Here is a 24742-nt window from a genome sequence, read left to right on the forward strand (position 1 = left end):
TCTCAAGGAAACTATGTTACATACGTAACCTGAGACGTTTCCCTTCGGAGTGGAAATTCCTCATGGCATTGAAGCTTAAATACCATCGCCGCCACGCCATGGAATAGTGCCTGCCTAACAAGGCTGTGTCTCTGCACGGACAGTTTTTGAGCGCAGACTAAGTCCCCAATCAACCCTGAAGGACCCTAGGGTTGAATCCAGACTGTAGAACCTGATGAATGTGTGCGGAGAGGACCAACTTGCTGAAGCACAGCAGCCCTAGTAATAGCTTTGGAAGGCGCAACACTCCTAGTGGAGTGGGCCCGAGGGATTAGTTCCTTGAATGCTACCGTTTGTCACTTGGCCTGTTATCTGTCCACAATGGCATTAATTGCATCACCAAACAAGCCAGAAGGTAAAATCTGTGCATCCCGGAGAAAAGCTTTATCCCTCTCCTTGATCCATGTGAGGTTAAGGTGCCACTCCGTTACAACAATCATAGGAGCCATTGAATGACCAATGGCATGGACTGCCTGCTTGGTTGCACAGAGGGCAAGATCTGTGGCCCAAGGGAGCTCTTTGACATCTATTTATGGTTTCAGTGACATACTACACTGCGTCGCTACGACCTCACTTTCGGCCAATCAGATTGTTGTGTGTAGACACGTGCTTCAGACACTGGCTCATTGACGTTCCCATATTGTCAATGACTTGTTGCAGCATCGAAGTTCCAGCATAGTCTATATATATAATATTCATCAAATGAATCAGTGAACCAAAAACAAGAACCGATAATAATGTTAATAACAGAATTTATACCAAAAAGACAGAAAACATTTATTAATTTGGAATAATTTGCCTAGTTTTGCAAGAAAAACACAGAGAGGCAAATTATCTGTTGAAAATGCCCATATCTTCATTGATGTCAGATGAGCTTCAAAAACTTTAATCCAGTCTGTAGCCTACAAATAATGAAAATAAATATGTATTCTTTTGTTTTATAAAAAGTTTTATAAAAAGTTAGATTTTTAAACCAATGAATTCCTAGTTCGGAGTGTTGCATAATCCAGCCCAACTCAGCAGGAAAGCTATTTCTGTCATGCACCAGAGGCAGCCAACAATGAAAGTTTCTCATTATTATGATCTGCTTTCCTCTAACACTTTCAATAACTGATTCTAGATCAGCATCAATGTCAGCGTTCACAATCGGAAGCAGCAGGAGCAGCAGCAGTAGATGTTGGGGCTTTTAATTAATGCTTTTGATTTGAGTTAATCTCTTGCTGTCATCAAGCGACCACATCCAGATGAAAAGGGCTGGTCAAAACCGGAGATGAATCAACTGGGCTTTTCATTGGCACTGTCAGCTGCAAGACTAAACCACAGAATAACAGAAAATGAGATTTTCAATATGGCTGGAAGCACTATCATGTATCTGAAGTACCTCTTGAAACACTAAACTGCCCTCTGTCTGTGAATTTGACAACATATTTCTACAGTTTAAGATGGTATGTATCTTTTTCAAATTTAAATTTCTCAGTATATGCTTCAGCAAATCAGCCAGAACAAATAAAGTTCCTGTAAATAATCATCACTTTATTTATGATTTATTGACAATGCTGCAGTTTTGTCCTCAAGAAAAAAAAAGAAAAAAAAAAAAAAGACAAGAAAAAGTGAGCGATCATGCTGGTTTTCAAATATGCAATGTGAGATTCCATGTGGTTGCTTCACGTCAAAGGCACTGCTGTTAATAAATAATCAGTGTCAACCGGCAGCAGAATAATTTCACTGATGTATCTCAAGCAGCTTTGTTGTGGATTTCAAGTGGTTCTCTTATTTCCTTCACCATGGGTACAAAAAATAACAGGGAGGCATGAAAGCTGATTTCCACATTATGAAGGAGAAAATGTAGGTGTTTTGGGTATGTACTTTGCCAAGAGTAGGTCAAAGCTTGCAAATGTCTGTAGAAATTTAAATATAAAAGCATATATTAGCTTAATTTCTGTTGCCTACAATTGTAAAGTTACAATCCATTTCACTTTGCCTCTGGAAACCCAATCATGCCAATTAAGGCATTTACACCACAATTATATTTGAGCAAAATTCCAACATTATAGTCCTAGATTTTATATATTATAATATGATCTTCAGAAAAGGTTAAATTAAACAGTATCCAAGGAAAGTATCCAAGGCCTCCTTTTCCAAACGACGAGTAATATTGCACATGAGTTTTACACAAAAGATTATTGAGCTGTTTTGTTATATGAACTAATATGTATTAGTTTTTTAGGCCCAATAATCACTGAACCATTCTATCCTAATGGTACATATAATCTGAGAAAATGTCTGGGTCACCTCCTGTTACATTTCCAGAAGCATACTCTTCAGTGCCAACTCATCTATAATCACATTGCCAACCAGTGTGGTTGGTTATGTGTGTGTGTGTGTGTGTGTGTGTGTGTATACAGTTCATGAATCCTTTTTCCCCAGATTCACCGGGATGCATGGGACTACTGTTGTTATCTGTTCCACATTATCAGTAGGATTCAGTGCAATCTGAATGAGAAGTACTCTTCAGCCTCCACACCACTAGATGTCACTGTTCTTCTTAGGTAGGCACTTTTTCCATGGACTGTATGGAAGAGCAAGGACCAAGAACAAGACCCCAGCAACAACAGCCAGAGCCCCTGCACAGCCCACACACGTCACTGACCATGACATTTCATGGCGTAGAGGTATGGATTGGTCACTTGCTAAGAATAAAAGCACTGATTGGTGGAAAATTATGAGGCAGAGGAAGATTAAGACACCTGTTGAGAGACAGAGGGGAAAAAATCAGATGTGTGAGAGCTTATGTTTCTTGGCTTTTATCAGGAATTTGGAACTGCCTTGCCTTTTCTGAACGACCCTACAGCATGTGCGTTAGCATACATTGTTGGCTAGTTCTGCTATTGCTCTCAATGTTACTTTATCCAAAGCTATCTCTGTTATATTTGTTGTAATCTTGCACTTTTTTGGCCAAACAGTTTAAAAAAAAAAAAAAATTTCTTCCAAGACCACAATGCTCTTTAAATTTGTTTGGATGTTGACATGCTGTATATAGAAATGACTACAGTGTAACTGCCATTTACCAATATCTGATATGGAAACACAGTGAAGGGAACCAACTGAACCATTTGTTACAGAATCAATGGTGAAATATGTATCATGAAGAATTGACACCGTTTTCATCTAAAACAAAACATTTGTATGTGATTTGGCCATTCATTTACACGACTTAATTTACACGACAACTTTTGAAAATGGGTTTCAAAGCACAAGTTTTAAAGATACCATTATCGCCTCCATGTAAACTCCAAAAACGCGAATTTGTGAAAACGGTGACGTCATGCGTATTACGTGTTCAGTCTATAGACGTAGTTTTTCTTTCACATTGTGACTTCGCCATCTATTTGCTAGTCTCGAGTAGCCAGACCTTCTGCCATCAGTCTGACTCCATCACAGCTTTCATTGGCAGCTTCCGTCTGACTGACATTCAAAGCAACCAATCACAGTTCGTTTTGTTCCGCGTCATGTTTAGGGGCGTGAAAATGTAAAGTATGACCAGAGAATGTCTAATAAGGCGAGAAGTTTCACTCTCAGTACATGGTTGCAGTTCCACTTTGATTCCATATGAGGGCGCTCACAGGACGAGTGCAGAATGAATGGAGGTCTATGGCAGTATACCCATCAAAATCCACTTTTCTCAGGATATAATTTTTTGTCTAGTAATTTGAATATTGTATTTCGAAAGGAGATGCAAAGAAATTACACATTGCTGGGTGATAGATTTTTTAGTCACTTATTTGCTTTAAAAAGTATTTTAAAGTGTCAATGACGTCATACACATCGTACGACCAGAGATACTGCTTTACGGCAATCCTTCAGTCACTTTGGTGCTTTCGCGCTCTGCACTTTCTTTTCTCTCGAGGCATCGACAACACAGCTGACACAGGTAAATACACGTGCTAGAAGAGTTTTTGTTTTGTTTGTTTCTGGTCCCGCTTCGGATGCCACGATGCCATCAAGCGGTATCTCTGGTCGTAATCAGTCCTTCACTGACCAATCAGCGTTCATTAGCAGAATGCTAGCGTGTTATGGGCAACAACAACTCAACCTGTAAGAAATCGAAAGGACATAAGTACTCGTTCATTCAACTTTCGACCTATAACCCATGTTGAACTTGCAAAACCTACTATCGAATCTGAGATTTCTCAACGGCAATCGGGTGAAAGAGACAAATTTAGCCGTCTAGCCCCATAGACTCCCATTCATTCTGCACTCATGGGCGATCGCCCCCAGTGGAACTCTGGTGGAACTACAACCAAAATTCGGTACAATAGGACTTAATAGGGAGTGGGCAGGCTCTCTGTAGACGGGCTCTGGTATGAACCTATTATTGTATGTCCCTACAATAACAGACCGGCATGCATCTAATACATTTTTCATTCAAGAACGTTGTGCAAGTTTACTGCAAAAGTGGAGCCGCGAACTTCACACGCTTTTGAATATCCACCGTTTAGCACTTTAGCTGATCCTTGTAGGCTCTCACTGTCACAGTTGTAAACACGACAGCTTTCTTATTCTGTAAGGAGGTCTGCCGTCATGACAGCTTTGTTTCCAGGCAGACCGTTAAAGAGCGCGACACACACGTCTCCCGGAAATCTTGTAGAACTCAACCAATCAGATGACGACTTCGAAACTCCTGAAGTTTTTCCAGTTAAGTGTGTAAAATGTATCCAGTAAAATGTATCAGACGTTTAGCCAATGGTCTGTGGGTGTGATGTCTGAGGCTGAGACTAACTACTTGCCAACATACTGCCAGCTTGCATAATACAGCGTTTTAGTCGTTTTTGCAGATCTGTGTGAAAGGGGATCGTTTTGACAATAATGCTGTCTGTATGCGAAGAATACAAAAGAAAAACTTTACGTTTTTAGTGCATCATTGTCATGTAAAGGTATCCTCTGCTCATACAGTATATTTCTTTAGCTCAATTGGTGAAGTATGGTATCAGCAAAGCCAAGGTCACAAGTTTGATTCCCAGGAAATACACATATTGGCAAAATGTATACCTTAAATGCACTGAAAGTTATTTTAGATAAAAGCATCAGGTAAAAAGCATGTGTACTATGGAGTTGAAAGATGTTAGCCAATAGCATAATAATGTTACCTGACAGTATGAAGCAAGCTGCGGCTGGCTTCAAGAAGAACTGAACACCTTTGCTTACTGCCATGATAATGCACATAGCTCCCATCACCATCAGGAAAAGACTAATGATAGCTAACATAGCCGATGCTACTGTCAGATCTGAAGAGGGAAGAAGGTTTTCATCAGCAAATAGCAATGATATGATGGCATAATGCACACATCTGCTGAGCTGAATTAACAGACAGAGAATGATTTAATTTAAAAGTGCAATCTATATGGTTTTTAGGTGGTTTGTCATCATGTTTAGATGGTTTGGCTGAGGTTTTTTCTGTGGCTGTCAATTTCAAGACACTCGTGTACTGAAAGAGTAGGGAATTTTAATGAAATGTCTTAAAAGTAACAATCATTAACCTTTTTAATTAGTACAATATTGCCTTTAAATATGTTGCAGATGTTCTTATAAAATTGGGTAACGTTTACAATAAGGTTCTATTAGTTAATGCATTAACTAACATTAACAATGAGCAATACATTTGTTACGGTATTTATTTATCTTTGTTAATGTTAATGAAAATACAACTGTTCATGTCAGCTCATGTCCACTTTATAATATTAACAGATACAGCTTTTGAATTTAAGAATGGATTAGTAAATGTTGAAATTAACACTAAGAATAATCATTTCATTCATGTTAACTAATGTAGTTAATTATTGTTAACAAATGAAACCTTATTGAAAAGTGGTAGGCTGCGGTTGGAAATGTAATGTTTCATTCATTTCCTTCATTTTATTCGTATTATTATTCATGCTATTTTTCGTTGCTCATACAACATTTAAGTATCATATTTTGGTTAAAAATGTATAAATGGAGTCAGCACTGCAGTGACGACACAAAGAAAGACACATTAGTGCTAAGGGATCTAAAGACAAAGAGGGGGATGTGCGATGACTCACCCTTTTCTGGCGTTTTCTGAAATAGGACAATGTTTTCTCCAGTGGTGTAGAACTTAAAGAAGGTGCAATTGGATTCTATAATGGGATCCAGGAAGGTGATGTTATTCTAACGGATTATTTATAATGCTTTCACTCCAGTTGAGACATTATGGGACATTTTTTTCTTACCTCCCTGTAAGTGCGAAGGCCCACAGATCTCCTGCTTTGGGTCCATATCTGACACCCAGAACGTCTTGGTACAGCATTTCCATAAGCCATAATGTGCTACGAGACAAGTTTGATTGTTGTAGAAGCTCTTGGATGGTGTAAGTTCCACCCAGAACTCTGTGCCCACCCCGAGCACAGTGAGCATAATGCCGGTTACAGCCAAGAATAACGTCATCTTGATTTTGCCCTCTTGGCTTTCGCTGATTCCATCTCCAGAATTGGGGTGTGTTCTATGTCGCCGCTTGCGTCCTCCGCCCCGTGATCCCACAAACCCTTCCAGCGCACAGGAAGGTTGGTGTACCCCAACAGATGCATTCCCTGTCCTTACCTCTTCATCCTGCACGATGAACGTGGACCACATGATTGATTTGCAGCTTCAGAGATCCGAATAAGTGAATGAGAGGCAGCAGCTTATTTTGAAAGGACATTTAAGTCTTCTTAGATGATTGAGGATAAAATAATCAGATGAGAGGACAAACAAAGACAGTTAGTGCTGGAGAAGTCTGAGTTAGATTGATCCAGCAAGATAAATCTAGGTCAGTCTAATGTGTTTCACATGTAGAGGTGTGGAAGGCTTTGTCAGAAGAAGATGCAGCTGAGGATGTTAATTATGGAGGCGTTAAGGCCAGATGGACAGCTGAAGGATGCTGGGAACTGCAGGCATTGCCCATTCACACAACTGAGTGCTAATACAGCTTGAAGATGTGAAAGATGATGAGGAGGTCATGAAGTCAGGGGTTGGTCAGACTGGTTACACTAAAAATTAAGAATATGGTTAAAACAGTAAATCAAACTTAAGCACAGTTTTATGAAATGGAAGAACATGTTTATCATGATGACTAGACTTGAGTATACCACTAGCTACCCCACGATATGTAAGACATTATTTTTGTTCATACAATGAAAGCTTGTGGTAACCAAAACTATTTGGTAACCAGCATTCTTCAAAATGTCTTATTTTCTGTTCTGCATATATATTTATATATTCATGTTTGAGTTTCTTTGTTAATCTTCTAGTCTGTTAATTAGTTCAGTTCTCCTCCGTTCTCTCCCTGTTTGTCTCCATGGTTTCTAATTGATTGGGTTCCTCAGTTCAGTTGTCTCTATTTAGTTTCTCCCTTTGTCTGCAGTGTATATAAGCATGTAGCTATACATGTATATATTGTTGCGTTATTAGTCGTGTTAAAGGAATAGTTCACTTCAAAATGAAAATTCTGTCATAATTTACTCACCCTCAAGTTGTTTCAAACCTGTATGAATTTCTTTCTTCTGCTGAACACAAAAGAAGATATTTAGAAGAATGTCGGTAACCAAACAGTTGATGGACCCCATTGACTTGTATAGTATTTCTTTTTCCTACTATGGAAGCCAATGGGGTACATCAACTGTCTGGTTACTCATTTTTGAAGTGAACTATTCCTTTAAGTTGTTGTGTAGTGATTTCTTCTGTGAATTCCTGTGTTCTGTTTGTCAAATTATATTTCACATAAGTTCACACTTGCATATAATTAAGTAGAGTGTTATGCATATTTGGCGTGCTGTCTGGGGGGAGGGCTCCGATTTGGCCCGAACCCAGTGGGAGTTTTTATTTACCCAGTGTATTATTATTACCCCGTTGTGATAAGAATAGTTAGGACTACAAGTGAGGAGATGGGGCGGTGGAGGGATACTGAAAAACTGTTGACGAACAGAAGCAAGTCTACTGTGTATATATATATATATATATATATATATATATATATATATATATATATATATATACCTCTTATCGTTAATGAGTTGATTACCTGAATGCGCTCCTCTCATGTTAATCAGGTTAATTATCTGAATGTGCTCCTCCCGAACTTTATTAATAAAACATCATATATATGAACGGGGTAAAAGGCGCATTTGACTTTGTTCTCTTTTAAACCACTTGATGGAACAAAAATTCAGCTTAGCACTTTTCTTAAAGTGCCCCTATTATGGATTTTTGAAAATGCCCTTTCATGTAGTGTGTAACATAGCTCTAAGTGAATGCAAACATCCTGCAAAGTTTTAAATCTGAAAGTGCACCGTATATAAAGTTATTGTCTTTCAAAAGTAAGAGTCGACTCTGAGTCAATTAAATGAATCGGTTTTCAAACGAGTCATAAGCCGCTTCGTTGTGACATCAAGACGAAACATTAGCATATCGCCCGCCCACTTATTGCACGCAGACACCAGGGTAAACTTGAACCTCAAACCGGCAGCTGATTCCTGTGGATACTGGATAGCATCATGTCGAGAAGACGCTGTGCTCTACAATGTGAACGTAAAGCCAGTTTTTTTTTCACTGCCCAAGGACGAGCATGTGAATAATCAATGGTTAAAATTAATCTTTTGCAAAATTGTATCACGGTTTCCACAAAAATACTTACAGTAGCAGCACAACTGGTTCAACATGTTTATTTGATTTTTGATCAAATAAATGCAGCCTTGATGAGCATAAGACTTTTTTAAACTTTTTAAAAACTTGAAAAAATAAATCATACCAACTCCAAACTATTGAACGGAAACGTGTATATACTTGCATGGCTTCCCTAATCCAATGTAGGTATTTATCAAGATGAATGTTTTTTTTTATTTTTTTATTTTTTTATTTTTTTTTATGTCATGTCACAACAAACCCCCATGTTTTTGATTTGGTCTTACTATAGAGCCCCTCAGCAACACCCACACACAAAAAAAGAAAATAAATTGTTGACCATTATTAAAAAAAAATAGTATCAGCAAAAACATTTACTTGTTTGACTTTTAATACACTAAAAAAATAAGCCTTTTTTCTAGATTTAAGCATTTCAATTAATAGTAAAATTCCATCATATTTTTTACATAAGTATTATTCAATTAAATTTGATGGAATTTTACTATTAATTGAAATGCATAAATCTTAAAGTGCCCCATTATTTACCAAAAACCATTATGTTTTTTTCTAATATTCCCTTTCATACAGTGTGTAATATAGATGTTAGTGAATGTAAACGGTCTGCAAAGTTGTAAAGTCGAAAGTGCACGATAAATAAAGTTATTGTCTACCAAAAGAAAGAATTGACTCTGAACTGCCTAGACGGGTTGTCAGGAATTCGAATCCCAATCTGTTACGGCTACGTCACTAGCTAATGCATTTGCACAATGCGCGCCTATGTACCCTAACAGTACCCAGTTTATTTGGACCAGCTTGCTCCTCAGAATCACAACCTGTAAGTATGATTAATTATTGATGTACAGTGGGTACGGAAAGTATTCAGACCCCCTTAAATTTTTCACTCTTTGTTATATTGCAGCCATTTGCTAAAATCATTTAAGTTCATTTTCTTTTCCTCATTATTGTACACACAGCACCCCACATTGACAGAAAAACACAGAATTGTTGACATTTTTGCACATTTATTAAAAAAGAAAAACTGAAATATCACATGGTCCTAAGTATTCAGACCCTTTGCTGTGACACTCATATATTTAACTCAGGTGCTGTCCATTTCTTCTGATCATCCTTAAGATGGTTCTACACCTTCATTTGAGTCCAGCTGTGTTTGATTATACTGATTGGAATTGATTAGGAAAGCCACACACCTGTCTATATAAGACCTTACAGCTCACCGTGCATGTCAGAGCAAATGAGAATCATGAGGTCAAAGGAACTGCCTGAAGAGCTCAGAGACAGAATTGTGGCAAGGCACAGATCTGGCCAAGGTTACAAAAAAAATTCTGCTGCACTTAAGGTTCCTAAGAGCACAGTGGCCTCCATAATCCTTAAATGGAAGACGTTTGGGACGACCAGAACCCTTCCTAGAGCTGGCCGTCCGGCCAAACTGAGCTATCGGGGGAGAAGAGCCTTGGTGAGAGAGGTAAAGAAGAACCCAAAGATCACTCTGGCTGAGCTCCAGAGATGCAGTAGTAAGTCAACCATCACTGCAGCCATCCACCAGTCGGGGCTTTATGGCAGAGTGGCCCGACGGAAGCCTCTCCTCAGTGCAAGACACATGAAAGCACACCTGAAGGACTCCAAGATGGTGATAAATAAGATTCTCTGGTCTGATGAGACCAAGATAGAACTTTTTGGCCTCAATTCTAAGCGGTATGTGTGGAGAAAACCAGGCACTGCTCATCACCTGTCCAATACAGTCTCAACAGTGAAGCATGGTGGTGGCAGCATCATGGTGTTTTTCAGCTGCAGGGACAGGACGACTGGTTGCAATCGAGGGAAAGATGAATGCGGCCAAGTACAGGGATATCCTGGACGAAAACCTTCTCCAGAGTGCTCTGGACCTCAGACTGGGCCGAAGGTTCACCTTCCAACAAGACAATGACCCTAAGCACACAGCTAAAATAACGAAGGAGTAGCTTCACAACAACTCTGTGTCTGTTCTTGAATGGCCCAGCCAGAGCCCTGACTTAAACCCAATTGAGCATCTCTGGAGAGACCTGAAAATGGCTGTCCACCAACGTTTACCATCCAACCTGAGAGAACTGGAGAGGATCTGCAAGGAGGAATGGCAGAGGATACCCAAATCCAGGTGTGAAAAACTTGTTGCATCTTTCCCAAAAAGACTCATGGCTGTATTAGATCAAAAGGGTGCTTCTACTAAATACTGAGCAAAGGGTCTGAATACTTAGGACCATGTGATATTTCAGTTTTTCTTTTTTAATAAATGTGCAAAAATGTCAACAATTCTGTGTTTTTCTGTCAATATGGGGTGCTGTGTGTACAATAATGAGGAAAAAAATGAACTTAAATGATTTTAGCAAATGGCTGCAATATAACAAAGAGTGAAAAATGTAAGGGGGTCTGAATACTTTCCGTACCCACTGTATCTACCGGGTGTTCAAAATGCGTAGTTTTGTGTTTTATTTTGTGTTGGTCTTCTGCTAACCGGCTAACTCATGTTATTACTGTCTTACTGAAATAGTTCTGCAAATCAGCTCTCGGACACTATTACCTAAATCTATTAATGCAGATTGTCTGTCGTTCTTACTACTTTGAGTAATGATGAAGGATTGAGCAAGATTTGTTTTACAAACGTTTGTTACAGTACATCAGTCATTCACATTAGTGCTCGGCTAACGTATGCGCTGTTATTGACGCAGTTCCCACATGTTCATCGCAATAAATTAGAAATACAAACATCGGTTTGTTGATGGACATGCACTTGTTAATGCTGATTGTGGAATTACAGCTGCTCATAATGTACGTCAAACTGAGTAGTGTATCACTGAGAAACGTACTGCTCAAGTAGTCCTTGTGATGGAGGTTCGGGTTCAATAACTAGTTCTTCCAATGTTTCATCTTCGGACTCACGCTCGGATTGATATAGTAAAATCGACGCCATCGTTGCTGTCTGAGCTGAAGTTCAGTTGTGGTAATGGCGACAGGCGCTGTAAGTGGTAGACCAATCACAACAGACTGGGCCATCTGGCCAATCAGAGCAGATTAGCTTGTGGAAAGGAGGGCTTTAGAGAGACTGAATCATCTGACAAGTCATTTGAGAATCATTGAAAAATGTCTCAATGCGCAATGTATATTATGAGAAAATTAAAGTGTTTTTTGACCTTTGATGCATGTAAAGCTGTTGTAGGATCTCCAAAACAAAATTAGGAACCTTTAAAATAGCATAATAGGAGCACTTTCATTTTTGTGTGTAGTAACAATGTAACAGTTAATCTTACAATTTACCTGAATGCTTTTTGTACCATGTATGCTGCAATAAAGCTAATTTCTCTGGATATAGAATGCGATATCATCTATCTAAAAATATTTCATGTAGTTCTTTGTACATGTAGACAGTACTACCCAAAATATTTCAGATGTGAACAACAGCATATTTGAAAGAAAACCAGGACATAATACTTCCAAAATGTATATATAGAGAAAAAAAACATTAAACATGACTTGATGGTCAAACATTCCAGGGTATATTAGTAATAAAGAAAGCACATAAGCTCCAGACTGACAAGATTTAAATGTAACTTTACAGTGTTGACAAAGCAAGCAAGTACTTCTACAGTGAATCACAACAGCACAAACAAGCAGCTGACCTGTCGAGTGTCGAATACGTGAAGGCCGGTTTGCAGAGGGGTTTTCTCTGAGATGGAAAGAAAGTACGTAAGAGGGGTTTAAAGAGGGAGGACTTCAATATGGCACACCACTAGTTTGGGGGTGGGGGTTGTTTGCGTCTGAAAAAGATCACGCCCATGTCCGGGTATAATGATATCAATGATTTTTTTAGGTTTGTTGGCACAGAGTTCCGTGTCTGTCTGTCAATTGTTAATTCATGGCTGCCCTGCTGACTGTGTCTGATAGATTTCAGTGTGCGTCTCCATGCCAGTGTGATGGTTGTATCTCCTTGCGTGAGTACGAGTGTGAGCATTTCTTGATTCTATTTTAGAAAGCCACCTGTTAATGATATTAAAAAGCATGGCACTGAGCCCACTGAAGAGTTGAGGTTACAGCATGTATGTCAATGGGTGTTTGTGAGGGTAATTCTGGGAAAATGAGGCCTGGAATCCTGAAGCAGTGTCAGTATTTCAAGTTTTGAAGTTTACTATAAGTATTGGTTAAGACTGTGGAAGATTTACTACTTTTACTACAGTGTCTATACAACAAAATATTTAAAGTCATTTTAGTATTATTATTATTATTATTACATTTAATATTTCAATTATTTAGACTTTATTTAAAACTTTTGGTCAATTGGACCTGTAGATCTGCTAAAACAATCCAGGTATTTTATTATTATTATTATTTTATTATTTAGACTTTATTTTATTTGTTACGGAATTATTTGTATTATTAATATTTGTTTTGTTAATTTACAGTTTGTAATTGCTTTGAATGTAATGTAATTTGTTTTAAACAAATTCACTAAAGCCATTTTTTATCATTTAGACTTTATTTTAGGATTTTGTGAGGAATTAATTGTATAATTAAATTTGGGTGTTATAAAATTGTCAGACCTTCAAGTTTGCTAAAACAATGACTATTTATATAATATAAATATATTTTAAATATATTTTAAATATATAAAATAAATTTATATATATATATATATATATATATATATATATATATATATATATATATATATATATATTATATTTATAATTTATAAATTATTTATAAATGATAAATAAATATTATATTAATATATTTAATTTAATTTAATCTTATTCAATTAAATTAAATTATTTTGCTAAAGCCATCATTAAATTTCATTTAATGTATATCATTTAAAATTGGGTGTTATATTGGATGTAATATCATTACATTTGGGTGTTATAAAATTGGAGTCAGACCTTCAAGTTTGCTAAAACAATGACTACATACAGTAACTATCTGGCTAATATTCAATAGCCCATAAGTAATTTTATTTGATGAAAGATTACGAAGAAACTAATCAACTCTTTACAATAAGACCATGAACACATATTAAAAAAGTGTCAATTTCACCAAATGGTAATGGAGAACCGGGCAACAGATTTGCTTACCAAAAACGCAAACAGAAACGTCCTTGATGCCACAATGTAAGATTTCACTGACAAATAGTTAAGTAGAGTGGTTAAGGTTGCTATTTACAGATGCTATTTAAATGTGAGTTATGTGTATTAGCCAAATTTAAAGTCCCCTTTTGATGTCATGGGGGCATGTCAAGTGAATTATGACCGTGGATGTGCATGAGGGGCGCCTACAGTGTCCTACAGGTGAAATGAATACATTTACATTTGCATTTATTCATATGAGAATTTTTAGTAGTGTTCTTCAAGTGAAAGTGTATTTGTCTTTTTACTATGTCTAGAACTATTGGTTAATTTCATGAATTCTCAGGCAGTTAATTCATGGTTATGAGACAGTGATGTCATTTTAATCATAGGCAACAACACACACTGTGGGTAATTCAGTCGTCACGCATATTATGTGCTATGCTGTACACAATAAGAGTTCAACCATTTACTAAATAAAAGACAATCAAATTTCACACAATTCGCTTTGGCTCACAAATAGCTCATACCAAACATGTTAAACTCTAGACATGACACTCTTTATGCAGAGAAGACAAGAGATGAGCTATTATTTATCACTATATCAGTATAAAAAGTCATGATTTTTATGGGAAACAGATGTAAGTAGAAGACACACATGCTCATTCCTTAAATGAGTGCCAATTATTAAAAAGGTCAAGATTTGGCTGGTTAGCCTATTAACCTGCTCGCTATCCTGGTTAGCCTGTCAGTGTCACTTGGCATAAATTAGATATCTTTCGAAAGCTTAAAAACTCAAAATTCATCCTGTGAAAACCTTTAAAACCCTTAGCAGGTTAAATTTGTGATATCTTCAAATTTTGGTTCGACATATGGCTTTGATTTTTCTAATCATTTTAAAGTCCAAATGATTTTCCAAAATACCTATTTTGTATTAAAAAATATATATTTTATTTTAGTATGTTTGCTTTACTGTCAACTTTTTTTTACACTTTCCTTTTTTGAAGTGCTGTCGTTTTCTGCTGAGTGTCTTCTTTAGAAAGAGACCAACTTGTCTCTTTTAACAAAGCATTCTTAAAATTGCGACCATTTAAGTTCGGATCTAAGCTCAAAAAGGGGGGTGACAGTTAGCAAAACGACATCCTCAATCACCGTTCACATGCATCATTGCATCTTTTTTTTTCAATGCTAATACAGTACAGGTGACTAATGCTAACATCATCTTTTTGAGAAAAATAACAAATAGGTTTGTGTTGATGTGAAGATGAGTAAATGATGACAGGTGAACTATTCTTTTAAATGTGTGCTGTTGAGATGATTGCAACTTCAACATGCTTGCAGTCCAATCTTTATTCAGTGCTTTCAATGGATCTATGATGTACTGACATGGGTGATGCTCATTTGTATTATGTAGCCTTATCAGACCGACAAGAACGGAGAGGCAGCGAGAAAGAGACAGACAGTGTGCTGCAGTCTTATGTGCTCAGCATGGCAATGGCTCTGGTTTGTGCACTCACTAACCTCTACAGAACCTCTACTTCACCAACACTGACCTGTAGGTGGCGCCAGCAGGCAGAGGTGTCTCAACACGTCTCCAGAAATCCAATCAGCCTATTAAACAAGGTATAATGTAACAAATGCCTATTTTTATATTAGCTGTCAATGACAGGGAATAAATCCTTTATAACAGGGCTCTCAAACTCATTTACATTTATTTATTTAGCAGACGCTTTTATCAAAAACGACTTACAAATGAGAACAATAGAAGCAGCTAAACTAACAGTAGGACAACAATATGCAAGTGCTATGACCTCTGTTTAATCTAACGCAGTACATGTGTTCTTTTTTTTTTTTTTTATAGAATAGAAGAGAAGAGAAAGTGTTAGTATTACTGGATCAAGTGCTGTCGAAAAAGAAACGTTTTCAACCGTTTGACTCAACTCAAATGATGTATGTGCCACTAGCTAGACAATTTCCACAGGGGACAAATACAAGTGCTTTTAAAAACTTAAATTTGAAGTACTGTTCAAGTCAGTAAAACATTTCTTTTTTTATTAATACTTTTATTCAGCAAGGATGCCTTAAAATGACAGTAAAGACATTAATAAAAATCTATTTTGAACTAGGCTAAACAATGTTCTTTTGATATTTCTATTCATCAACGAATCCCGAAATTTCCACACACACACACAAAAAGGTTAAGCAGCACAACTGTTTTCGACATTGGTCGACATATTAAAATGATTTCTGGAGGATCATGTGACATTGAAGACTGGAGTAATGATGCTGAAAATTCTGCTTTGACATTACAGGTGTTATGGAAGCAGACTGGAAGAGAAGGAAATGGAAGTTAACAGGAGTTTATTGACAACACAGAGCGGGAACAGAATGCAGGTAAGTGATATGAACAATGATAATTTGGAGAGCGGTGTGCAGGCGATGAGTGGAATGGTTCTTCTTACAGGTATGATGACTGATCGTGGGTGAGATGGATGAGAGGAACAAGGAACACAGAGGAGAGACGAGATGCTGGAGATGGAACTCTGGAGAGACTGGAGAATGGTCGTTGGAGCATTTAGGAGATACGGGTTTGGAGATGGCAAGGTAAGTAGTCCTCTTCATGTGAACGAACTGGACAATGAACAGAGGTAAGGAGTGTGTCATACATGTTATAGTGGTAGTGATGATGAGGTAATGATATTGTAATCATATTTCGCAATATTACTTTTTTACTGCATTTGTGATCAAATAAATGTCGCCTTGGTGAGCACAAGAGGCTTCTTTCAAATACAGTTGTTATCAAAATGATTCAACCCCCATTGTAAATCACTTTTATTGGCAAAATGAACAGCTGTTTTGAATGAACAAATCAAACAAAAGTAATTGAAATAGCTCAACACAACAAATGTTTAAAGTGGTTTCCCCAAATTTAGCTCAAACTGCAACTTTTAATGACTTTTATTCAACTCCCTGAAAAGAATTCTTCACAACAGCACAAATCTGCATAACAGGTGTTGTCTCAAGCACACCTGCTGCAACTAATCAAGGGCTTTATTAGTTGCACCAGGTGTGCTTGAGCTAGAACACATGAAATACCTGAACTGGCTAGGTTTGTTGAGTGTCACGTTTGACTGCATGTTAGAAATATGGCTAAGTCAAATGAATGGTCCAAAAGTTAAGAGAAGATGTCATCACCCTTCACAAACAAGGAACATGATACAAAAAGATACAGAAGGCACTAAATGTTCCTAGAGACACAGTTGGAAGCATAGTTCGCAAGTTCAAAGTTAAAGGAACAGTGGTTACACTACCTGGACGGGGCAGAAAAAGGAAGCTATCAACGGCAGGTTCAGAAAAACCCTCTAGTCACTGCAAAAGGGGGAGAAACTGAGGTTTCAGCTTGCACAGTAAGGCACGTACTAAACTCATGCGGTTTCCATGTCAGAACTCCAAGACGTACACCAAAAGCACAAGAAAAGTCTGCTCCAATTTGCTCAAAATCATATAAATAAGCCACAGAAGTTTTGGGATTCTGTTCTGTGGAGTGATGAAACAAAACATTTATTAAAGTAAATAAACATAAAATGTCCAAAAATTGTCGAAAAAGGGTTAAAACAAAAGGGGTCTGGTGTCCTCGTCGTGCTAGGGAATCGTGAAGGATGGGTAGTGAAGAGATGGGATGGGTCCAGGTAAGGGGGTTGTGTCCGGCGGTCGCACGCGCTTCCCTCTCTCTTCGGTCTGAGGCGCGAGGGGCGGTGGGTTAAGGGACGGGGTGGCACTGATTATAAAGGAGAGGCAGCCGTTCCGTCACACGTATCAGGAAATCCTAGGAGAAAACGGCATGCTGTCAGTGAGGAAACTGAAGCTTGGGTGTCATTGGACCTTCCAACAGGACAATGATCCCAAGCATACCACAAATTCCACCAAGGCTTGTTGCAGAAGAAGTCCTGGAAGATTCTACAGTGGCCATCACAGTCACCTGACTTGAACCGGTTGCAGCACGCAAACCCAAGAATATTACTGAACTGGAGGCCATTGCTCATGAGGAATGGGTTAAGATTCCTCAGAAATGCTGCCAGAAGCTGGTGTCTGGTTATACATCTCATTTGCAGCAGGTCATGACAGCAAATGGGTGCTCTAAGTAGTACTAAAGATGTTTGCCATGAAGGGGTTGTATAATTTTGAGACTGCAGAAATCATTAACAGTTGCATTTTCAGTTGAATTTGGGCAAACCACTTGAAGCATTTGTTGTGTTGAACGATTTCAGTTACTTTTTTTTTTTTATCTCTTCCCAACCCCAAACTTTTAAATGGTATTGTAGCCCCAGTTATACAGTTATTTAGTTAAATGTAAAGTGAGTTAAGTGACTCATCTTTCCCTCAAATCTAGCATGCTGCTCTACAGGTTAAAGATGCTTGAGAATTTATGATTTGAAAATGGAATGTTCCCTTAGCGTTCGCATGACCAAAAAAATACGTTTTTAAAACATTTTTTAAAAACTAAACATATTGAATGGCCGGTCTCGAACCCTGATCGATGGCATGCGAGGTGGGTGAACTAACAAGGACGCTAAACAGTAAATATCGTATATCGATATCGAGTGGATGTCTATTTATCGTAACAGAAGTGCAACAAAATAATACTTCATGAAAAATAAAGTGAAGATGATGAGCGAATGACAAGGAAGGACAAAAAATGAACACAAGAGTGTAGTAGATCATTGTAATAAATGATCTGTACAGAAGTACAATATGATTTGTGTATTCTAACATGTTACTCTAAAAGTGTTGGGCTCTTTATTAAGAACGTCCTTCCCCTTCGGTGCGCATGTACTAAGAGCTGTTACGGAATTATGTATTCTCAGTTATTGTTATTTCTGTTTTTTGGGGGGTTTTTTTATTGTCATTTGTTATTGCTGTTTGTTCTAAGCAGGATCTTCTGATCAGCTGTGGGATGGCTCCACCCGTTTTTAACAGCTTCCGCTCTCTGAACGTGAGCTGTTTCATACTTGATTTGTTGTGTTGGCGACAATTAGCTCTGTTAATAAAAGATAGCAGCGCGTTCACATGTGGCAGTCACTGTGTAATTTATGGGACGTACAACAAAGAGTAAATACAAACAAGAGATCGTTGTTAGTTACCAACAGCACAGCAGCTCCAGACAGACAATGACACTCAAAACCAGTGTTACTCCCATGTGGAGCGAAATCAAAGCAACCTCCGCGTCTGTTTTCAAGCCTTCCCGCTTAGCTCTCTCCAGCGCTGGAAAGCTTTTCTAATATTAATGCGGGTCCTTAAGCTCTTTCTTAATCATAACCCCTAATTTTCCAGTCTTATTCTTAAGTCTCTCAGCCATCTCTCTTTCTACAGTCTTTCTTCAAATCTCCCTCTTGTTTGTTCTCTATCCTCCACCATCATATACCCCCTAATACTGATTGGCTACACGTTTGTTGTTGTGTCTGTCCGACCAACATTCAAACAGCATTATTTAAATATTGTTTACCCCACCTTTAATATCAGTCTGTGAAAAGGGTCCATTAGTTTAACATTTTTGTCTTATAGTGAGCGCCCTAGGTTTGCTTTGTTTTGCCATTAGTGCAGTTTCAATGTTTTGTAATTGCACACATTTAATGCAATTCCACTTTCAATTCCATTGTGAAAGCAAAAAGAACTGGATTCTTTTTCACTCAATTCATAAATTCTGCGTTGATCAGCCATTGTGGATAGTGGGCAAAAAGGTTAATAGCCCACCCTGCCCATAATGCCTCACTGCCTCCGCGTGTGCCATCCAAGAGTGTCCGTTTGAGTATTAGGCTTTGTCCTGACGCATAGGAGAGAAAGAGATAAAGAGATTACTGCCTAGCTTCATACAATGAAAAACTCTGTTGTGTGATTTGCTGCCTAGTCATTCTCATTCATGTCATTCTCTCCATACTCATCTCCTGAACAACACTACAGTACAGATAGCGCATAGAGCGAGTGATTAAAGGTACTTTAAGAGTCAATCGGGGAGTCACCATAACTCTTACTAAACAAAGGAGAATGACCTACAGACTGATCAGTGCAGGAGCTGTTAATTAAGGATCAATTACATCTGTAAGTGGATGATTACACAACACCAGAAACCGAAGCCATTCACCTGATCCTGAACCTACAATAGGCGGCAGTTCGATCAGGAATCTCAAACATAATCGGATAATTTGCTGAAGAAACAATACCAAAAATTGTACGGAGAAACACTAATGAATCGCTCTCGCTAATAGCAACATTTCACCATACATTACTGTCTGTATAAGCCTGGTTAAAATATTCTTCTCCATCATTCGTTCATAATCTGATTAATTAATGCTGCGAATCAGTGATGTTGTCAAGGTCATACAGTATGCCGCTATACACTGTATTCTTATTTTTTTCTCCAGGGCTGTTAGCTCCCCCTTTAACTGTAGCACATTTTCACTGCGTCCGAAAGCACATACTACAGTAGGTTTTTGAATTTCAACTAACTTTGCGACCATTAAAAAAGTATGTTCTATATAGTATGAATGTGGGTAGTATGAATAAAATTTGGACGTACTACATCTGCCATTTTGTTATTGTCAAGTGACCTACCTGCGTCAGTTGTCTCACTTCACCGACACTTCCGTGGCCTCATGGAATAGTAAAATGCACACTTCAGAATCTTGGGAGTAGTAGGTCAACTGGAGACTTTTCGCCTTCTGTTTTTCGAATACTATGTATTCACAAAGTCCTTTTAAGACATGTCATTTCACTCAGCGGCCATATTTAAACACCTCTTGGACATGCAAGTGCATCCTATCTCTTTCAATGGGGAAACAAGCCAAGCTTACAATTAAATTTCATATTTGAAATCACCAATGAAATCTGACAACAACTGTCTCATACATTTTGTTTTTAAACGCTCGAATCATGACAACAAACCCTGAAATCTTTCAGGCTGGACCAAGCTGAGCGCGCATCTCAGAACACTGACTGTTTCAGCTGCAGTGACACGATGACTTTACCAATCAACATTGCCTCATTTCATTTCCATATTGCGTGTTACACTTTCTCCCATTCATAGTAGTACGAGTGCACCGTCTTTCTATATAAAGTCTTTGGTATTCAGACTACTATGTTGGTGTACCTACTGTTTTTTGCATGTTATATAAAATATTCGATTTCAGAAGATGCAACTTCAATTCTTTGTTGTAACTGGTGCAATATCACTTATATTATTCTACCGTTCCCCCGCCCCTGACCCTTACCATAGTTAAAGGCCCAATGAAATCAAAATTATTATTGAGCTGCTCGATATGTCCTGTCCTGTGTCCTGGTTTCAGTGGAAACAACATCAACACATTGAATGCTACGCGTTTCAAGGCACCTCAGTGGGCCTTTAAAGTCGGCATGAAACGGAAGTTGCGATTAGTCTTTTCTTCCCTGTTGTGACGTTTATCCAAGTGAACAAGAAAAATATAGGCTGGGACTTGATTTTGTCATCCGAATTATTTTGATTGTTGAATTGTTGTGGTTTGCTATGGACCCTTTTCACTGACTGTGATGACATGTTTCCACAGTTATCAACATTGCAAATCTAGTAGAGTTTTTCATATTTTAATTGTAAAAACATTTAGTATACATTTACAACGCTATAATTTGTGCTATATTACCTTGGCAGTTAATTACATAAAACAAATTAACACTGCTGTTAGAATGTTTTTAATACAACTGCTTAGGGAATTTTACACCATTAATGTATGGATTTTCATATCTGGAATGGAAACCGGTTAAATTCTGTAAAGAAGATATATGCATCTGGTAAAGCAATTGTTTCATTGTTTAACCAATAATCAGTTCAGAGTCAGGCATCACATTCAGTTATTGCTGTCATCGCCATTGATACCCCTTTCAACATTTTATTTCCCAGGGTGCATTTTCCACAGCTGCAGTCTATTCCCAATCTAATATAAGGTTCTTTACTTTAACTCCAGAGTGCCTGTGAGGAGGATGTTGGCAGACCACTCTCACTAGACACATGGGATTCTGGTCTCTAGCAAATTCACTCTTCATCAGTGTGTGCAAGGTACTCGCTCATCCAATTTAAAGTAGTGCAGCAAGCCCATATGTCCAAAGTTAAGATGGAAATTAATCAGGACCTAGGCTTCCATGCACTAGGTGTAAATGGGCAGATGCCTCACTTGGACAGGCCCCAATCTGGAGCATTATTGGCGATATGTACGCTATTTGAGACAGTCTCAGCAGTCTTTGAGACAGATTAGAACCAGCAGATCCTCTGGTGGTGTTGTTTAGGGGTTGCCCACTAGAGTTGTGGCATGTTTTTTGCATTGTATATTTTGTTTAAATGAAATTTGGAATGATTCATTTTGCAATACGTTTGTATATATATTAATATATTTCTTAAATTAACTTTGATGATTAAAATTTGGAATGATTCATTTTGCTACAGTATACGTTTCTATATATATTCATCTCTGTCTTGCTGTTCAATACTGAATACCTCTCTTTCTTTCGCTTTTTAGGCCAACTGGCATCGGATGTGTGGATGTGTGACTAGCTTTAGGACTGATGCTCATTATATCATGGATGGTTAGTTGCCAGCGTCCATTTTCACATTGAAATTTCATTGTTACAAATGACAGATTACAGTGAAAAACCAAATGTGAAATAAGGAAACAATGAGGTTTTTTTTTTTCATTTCTTAAAAGAAACCAAGATTGGTCCATATTTACCTCTGCTGAAGTTGGCAACTCTATGGGTGTTCAGTGTTCACGGGTCACCTGAGAAGAATCTATTACCAGGATGTTATAACCAGGCTGTGTAGGGTCAGCTGTGGCTAAGTCTAAGTTTAGCACCTTGGCCAACATAATTAGTTTGAAGCAAGGTGGAGATTTGGATTGTGAAACATACTTAGGTACAATTATGGGACAGTATGAGATCAGTCAGTGATCTGGATTTTCACTACATATTTATTACTGCATTTTGTAACCACAGCTAAGGTTTAAACTTAATGCCACAGATGAGATATTTCATAGATATTACAAGTAAGGAATAATGTACATCCTGCCGGTTGTTATTTCAGAGTAAACCAAGACAGGGTGATCAGGTCTTGCATCAGCCTGAAGGGGTTTATTCTGAGAAAACAACCGGCTGGATGGACATTATCATCCCGCTTATTACATGGCTACTTGCCACAAAAGTAAATAATTAGACACAAAATATTGATCTGAGTCGAAATATTTATTTAAACACAAAGCTTCCGCGGAGAGAGCAGTTGCTAGCAAGTGGCAAGTTCAAACTAGACGGACATTTAAGGGTTACGGTACAGTTTTTCGCCACATAAATAATTATGGGGGTAAGAGATATTGATTTGAGATGAAACTGATAACTGCATTAGAGAGCGAGTCCACGATATTGGATGACATGATTGGTTAAATAACTGTACACAAAATATGATTTCGACTGAGTTTTAATATTTTATTAGCTGACCAAACGCAAAACTTCCATGAATAAAAGCAAGCGTATAGCGCTGCTGACTTCAGTAACCTTCAGTGAGCCTGTGTTATCTGTTTTCAGCAGTTGTTATTGGGGAATAACATACCGCTGGATGGCGTGATTGACCAATCAGAATCAAGTATACCAGAGCCATTTTTAAAATCATAAAGCACTGTAGAAGTGTTGTTATTATTTGTTTTAAACTAAAACTATTGAAAGTCGTGTTTGTTAATTGAATTAAAGCTAAAATCAAATATAAATATTAGAAAGGAAACCCTAAACTTAAGCAAAAATTACAAATATTTCTCTGTCAATTTACTGAAATAAAATAAGTTGAAGTTGAAGTAGCCTACTAAAATTACAACAACAAAAAAAGAGATGAGAATAAAGATTAGATATTACAACAACAAAAATTAATAGTTTAAAGCACTGTAGCAGTGTATAAAAAGTATATAAAAATATGTTTGTTAATAAATAAATCTAAAATAAAATAAACATATTTGGAAGGAAACCTAAACAAAAAGTAGAAATGTTGCCTTTGCATCTAACTGAAATAAAAATAATATGAAGTTGAAGCACTAAAATTACTAAAACTAAAATGAAATAAAACATAGAAAAATATCTAAATAGAAAAAAATAAAAATGTACAAAAGCACAAGATAAAAAGATTAAATGAATGAATATATATAGCTATAAATACTAAAACTAAACTGCATTTTTGATATGGTATTTAATCGTTTAATTTCTGTTTAACTTTAAATTACCTCTTGTGTCACACAACGGATCAGTGTTTAGGAATGGGTAATTAGACAAGTACTGTGGTGGTGTTTGTTGCTATTTAGTGTTTTACGAGAAAATACAATCAAAAGAACCATTAAACTTGGGGGACCTTTGGCCCCTTTGTACCCTAATTTGAGTTTATGACTGTTGGATAACTGGTGACCATCTCAACTCACTATCCTCTCAGAAGTATCTCTACACTAAGGATCTTTTCGCTTTCTATAATCATCCTTTGCTCTTGCTCTCTCAACCACAAGCAGAATTAGTGTGCTGCTTTTAAAAGCTTCTCAGTTTAAGCATATAATCCATCACATGGGTAACCAGTCATTATTCAGATTCGTATCTGTATCTGTATCTGTGACCCTAAAATTAAAATTACAGCAAACAATTTTACCCAAACACAATGTTAAGATAAACATCACAGTGAGGCTACGGCAATTTAGGGTATTAATCTCAAAACAAATGTGAAAAATCCTTGAAAAATCCACCTGAAATCTTTGTTTAACAACACGCATCAAAGCTGCAAAATTAAAAGAGGAGTGATAGAAAATGGAAGGGAGGGATGGGGGGAGTGGAGAGAGTTAAAATTATCTTCCCTAAAGCAAATCCCTCTCAAGCTGATCAGT

At 37.5% G+C, this 24742-nt stretch overlaps 1 protein-coding gene across 1 annotated transcript; it reads right to left on the reverse strand.

The window, feature by feature from the left end:
- Positions 1 to 1443: 1443 nt before the first annotated feature.
- cacng6a (calcium channel, voltage-dependent, gamma subunit 6a) lies at positions 1444 to 12585 on the reverse strand. Its single transcript, XM_084424036.1, has 5 exons — positions 12384 to 12585; positions 6288 to 7082; positions 6120 to 6194; positions 5187 to 5324; positions 1444 to 2786 (listed from the first exon to the last, which is right to left on the reverse strand). The coding sequence occupies exons 2-5, from the start codon at positions 6685 to 6687 to the stop codon at positions 2566 to 2568; spliced, it is 834 nt and encodes a 277-aa protein (XP_084280162.1). The 5' UTR covers positions 6688 to 7082; positions 12384 to 12585; the 3' UTR covers positions 1444 to 2565.
- Positions 12586 to 24742: the final 12157 nt, after the last annotated feature.

Source organism: Rutilus rutilus (genome assembly GCF_951802725.1).
Source record: "Rutilus rutilus genome assembly, chromosome: 11".
NCBI lineage: Eukaryota > Metazoa > Chordata > Actinopteri > Cypriniformes > Leuciscidae > Rutilus > Rutilus rutilus.

Coding starts and splice junctions, on each gene's coding strand:
- cacng6a (XM_084424036.1), bottom strand. CDS start 6,687: ATGTGGTCCACGTTCATCGTGCAGGATGAAGAGGTAAGGACAGGGAAT. Junction 6,195..6,287: donor GCCTTCGCACTTACAGGGAG/GTAAGAAAAAAA, acceptor ATCCCATTATAG/AATCCAATTGCACCTTCTTT. Junction 2,787..5,186: donor AGCTTGCTTCATACTGTCAG/GTAACATTATTA, acceptor GTCTCTCAACAG/GTGTCTTAATCTTCCTCTGC.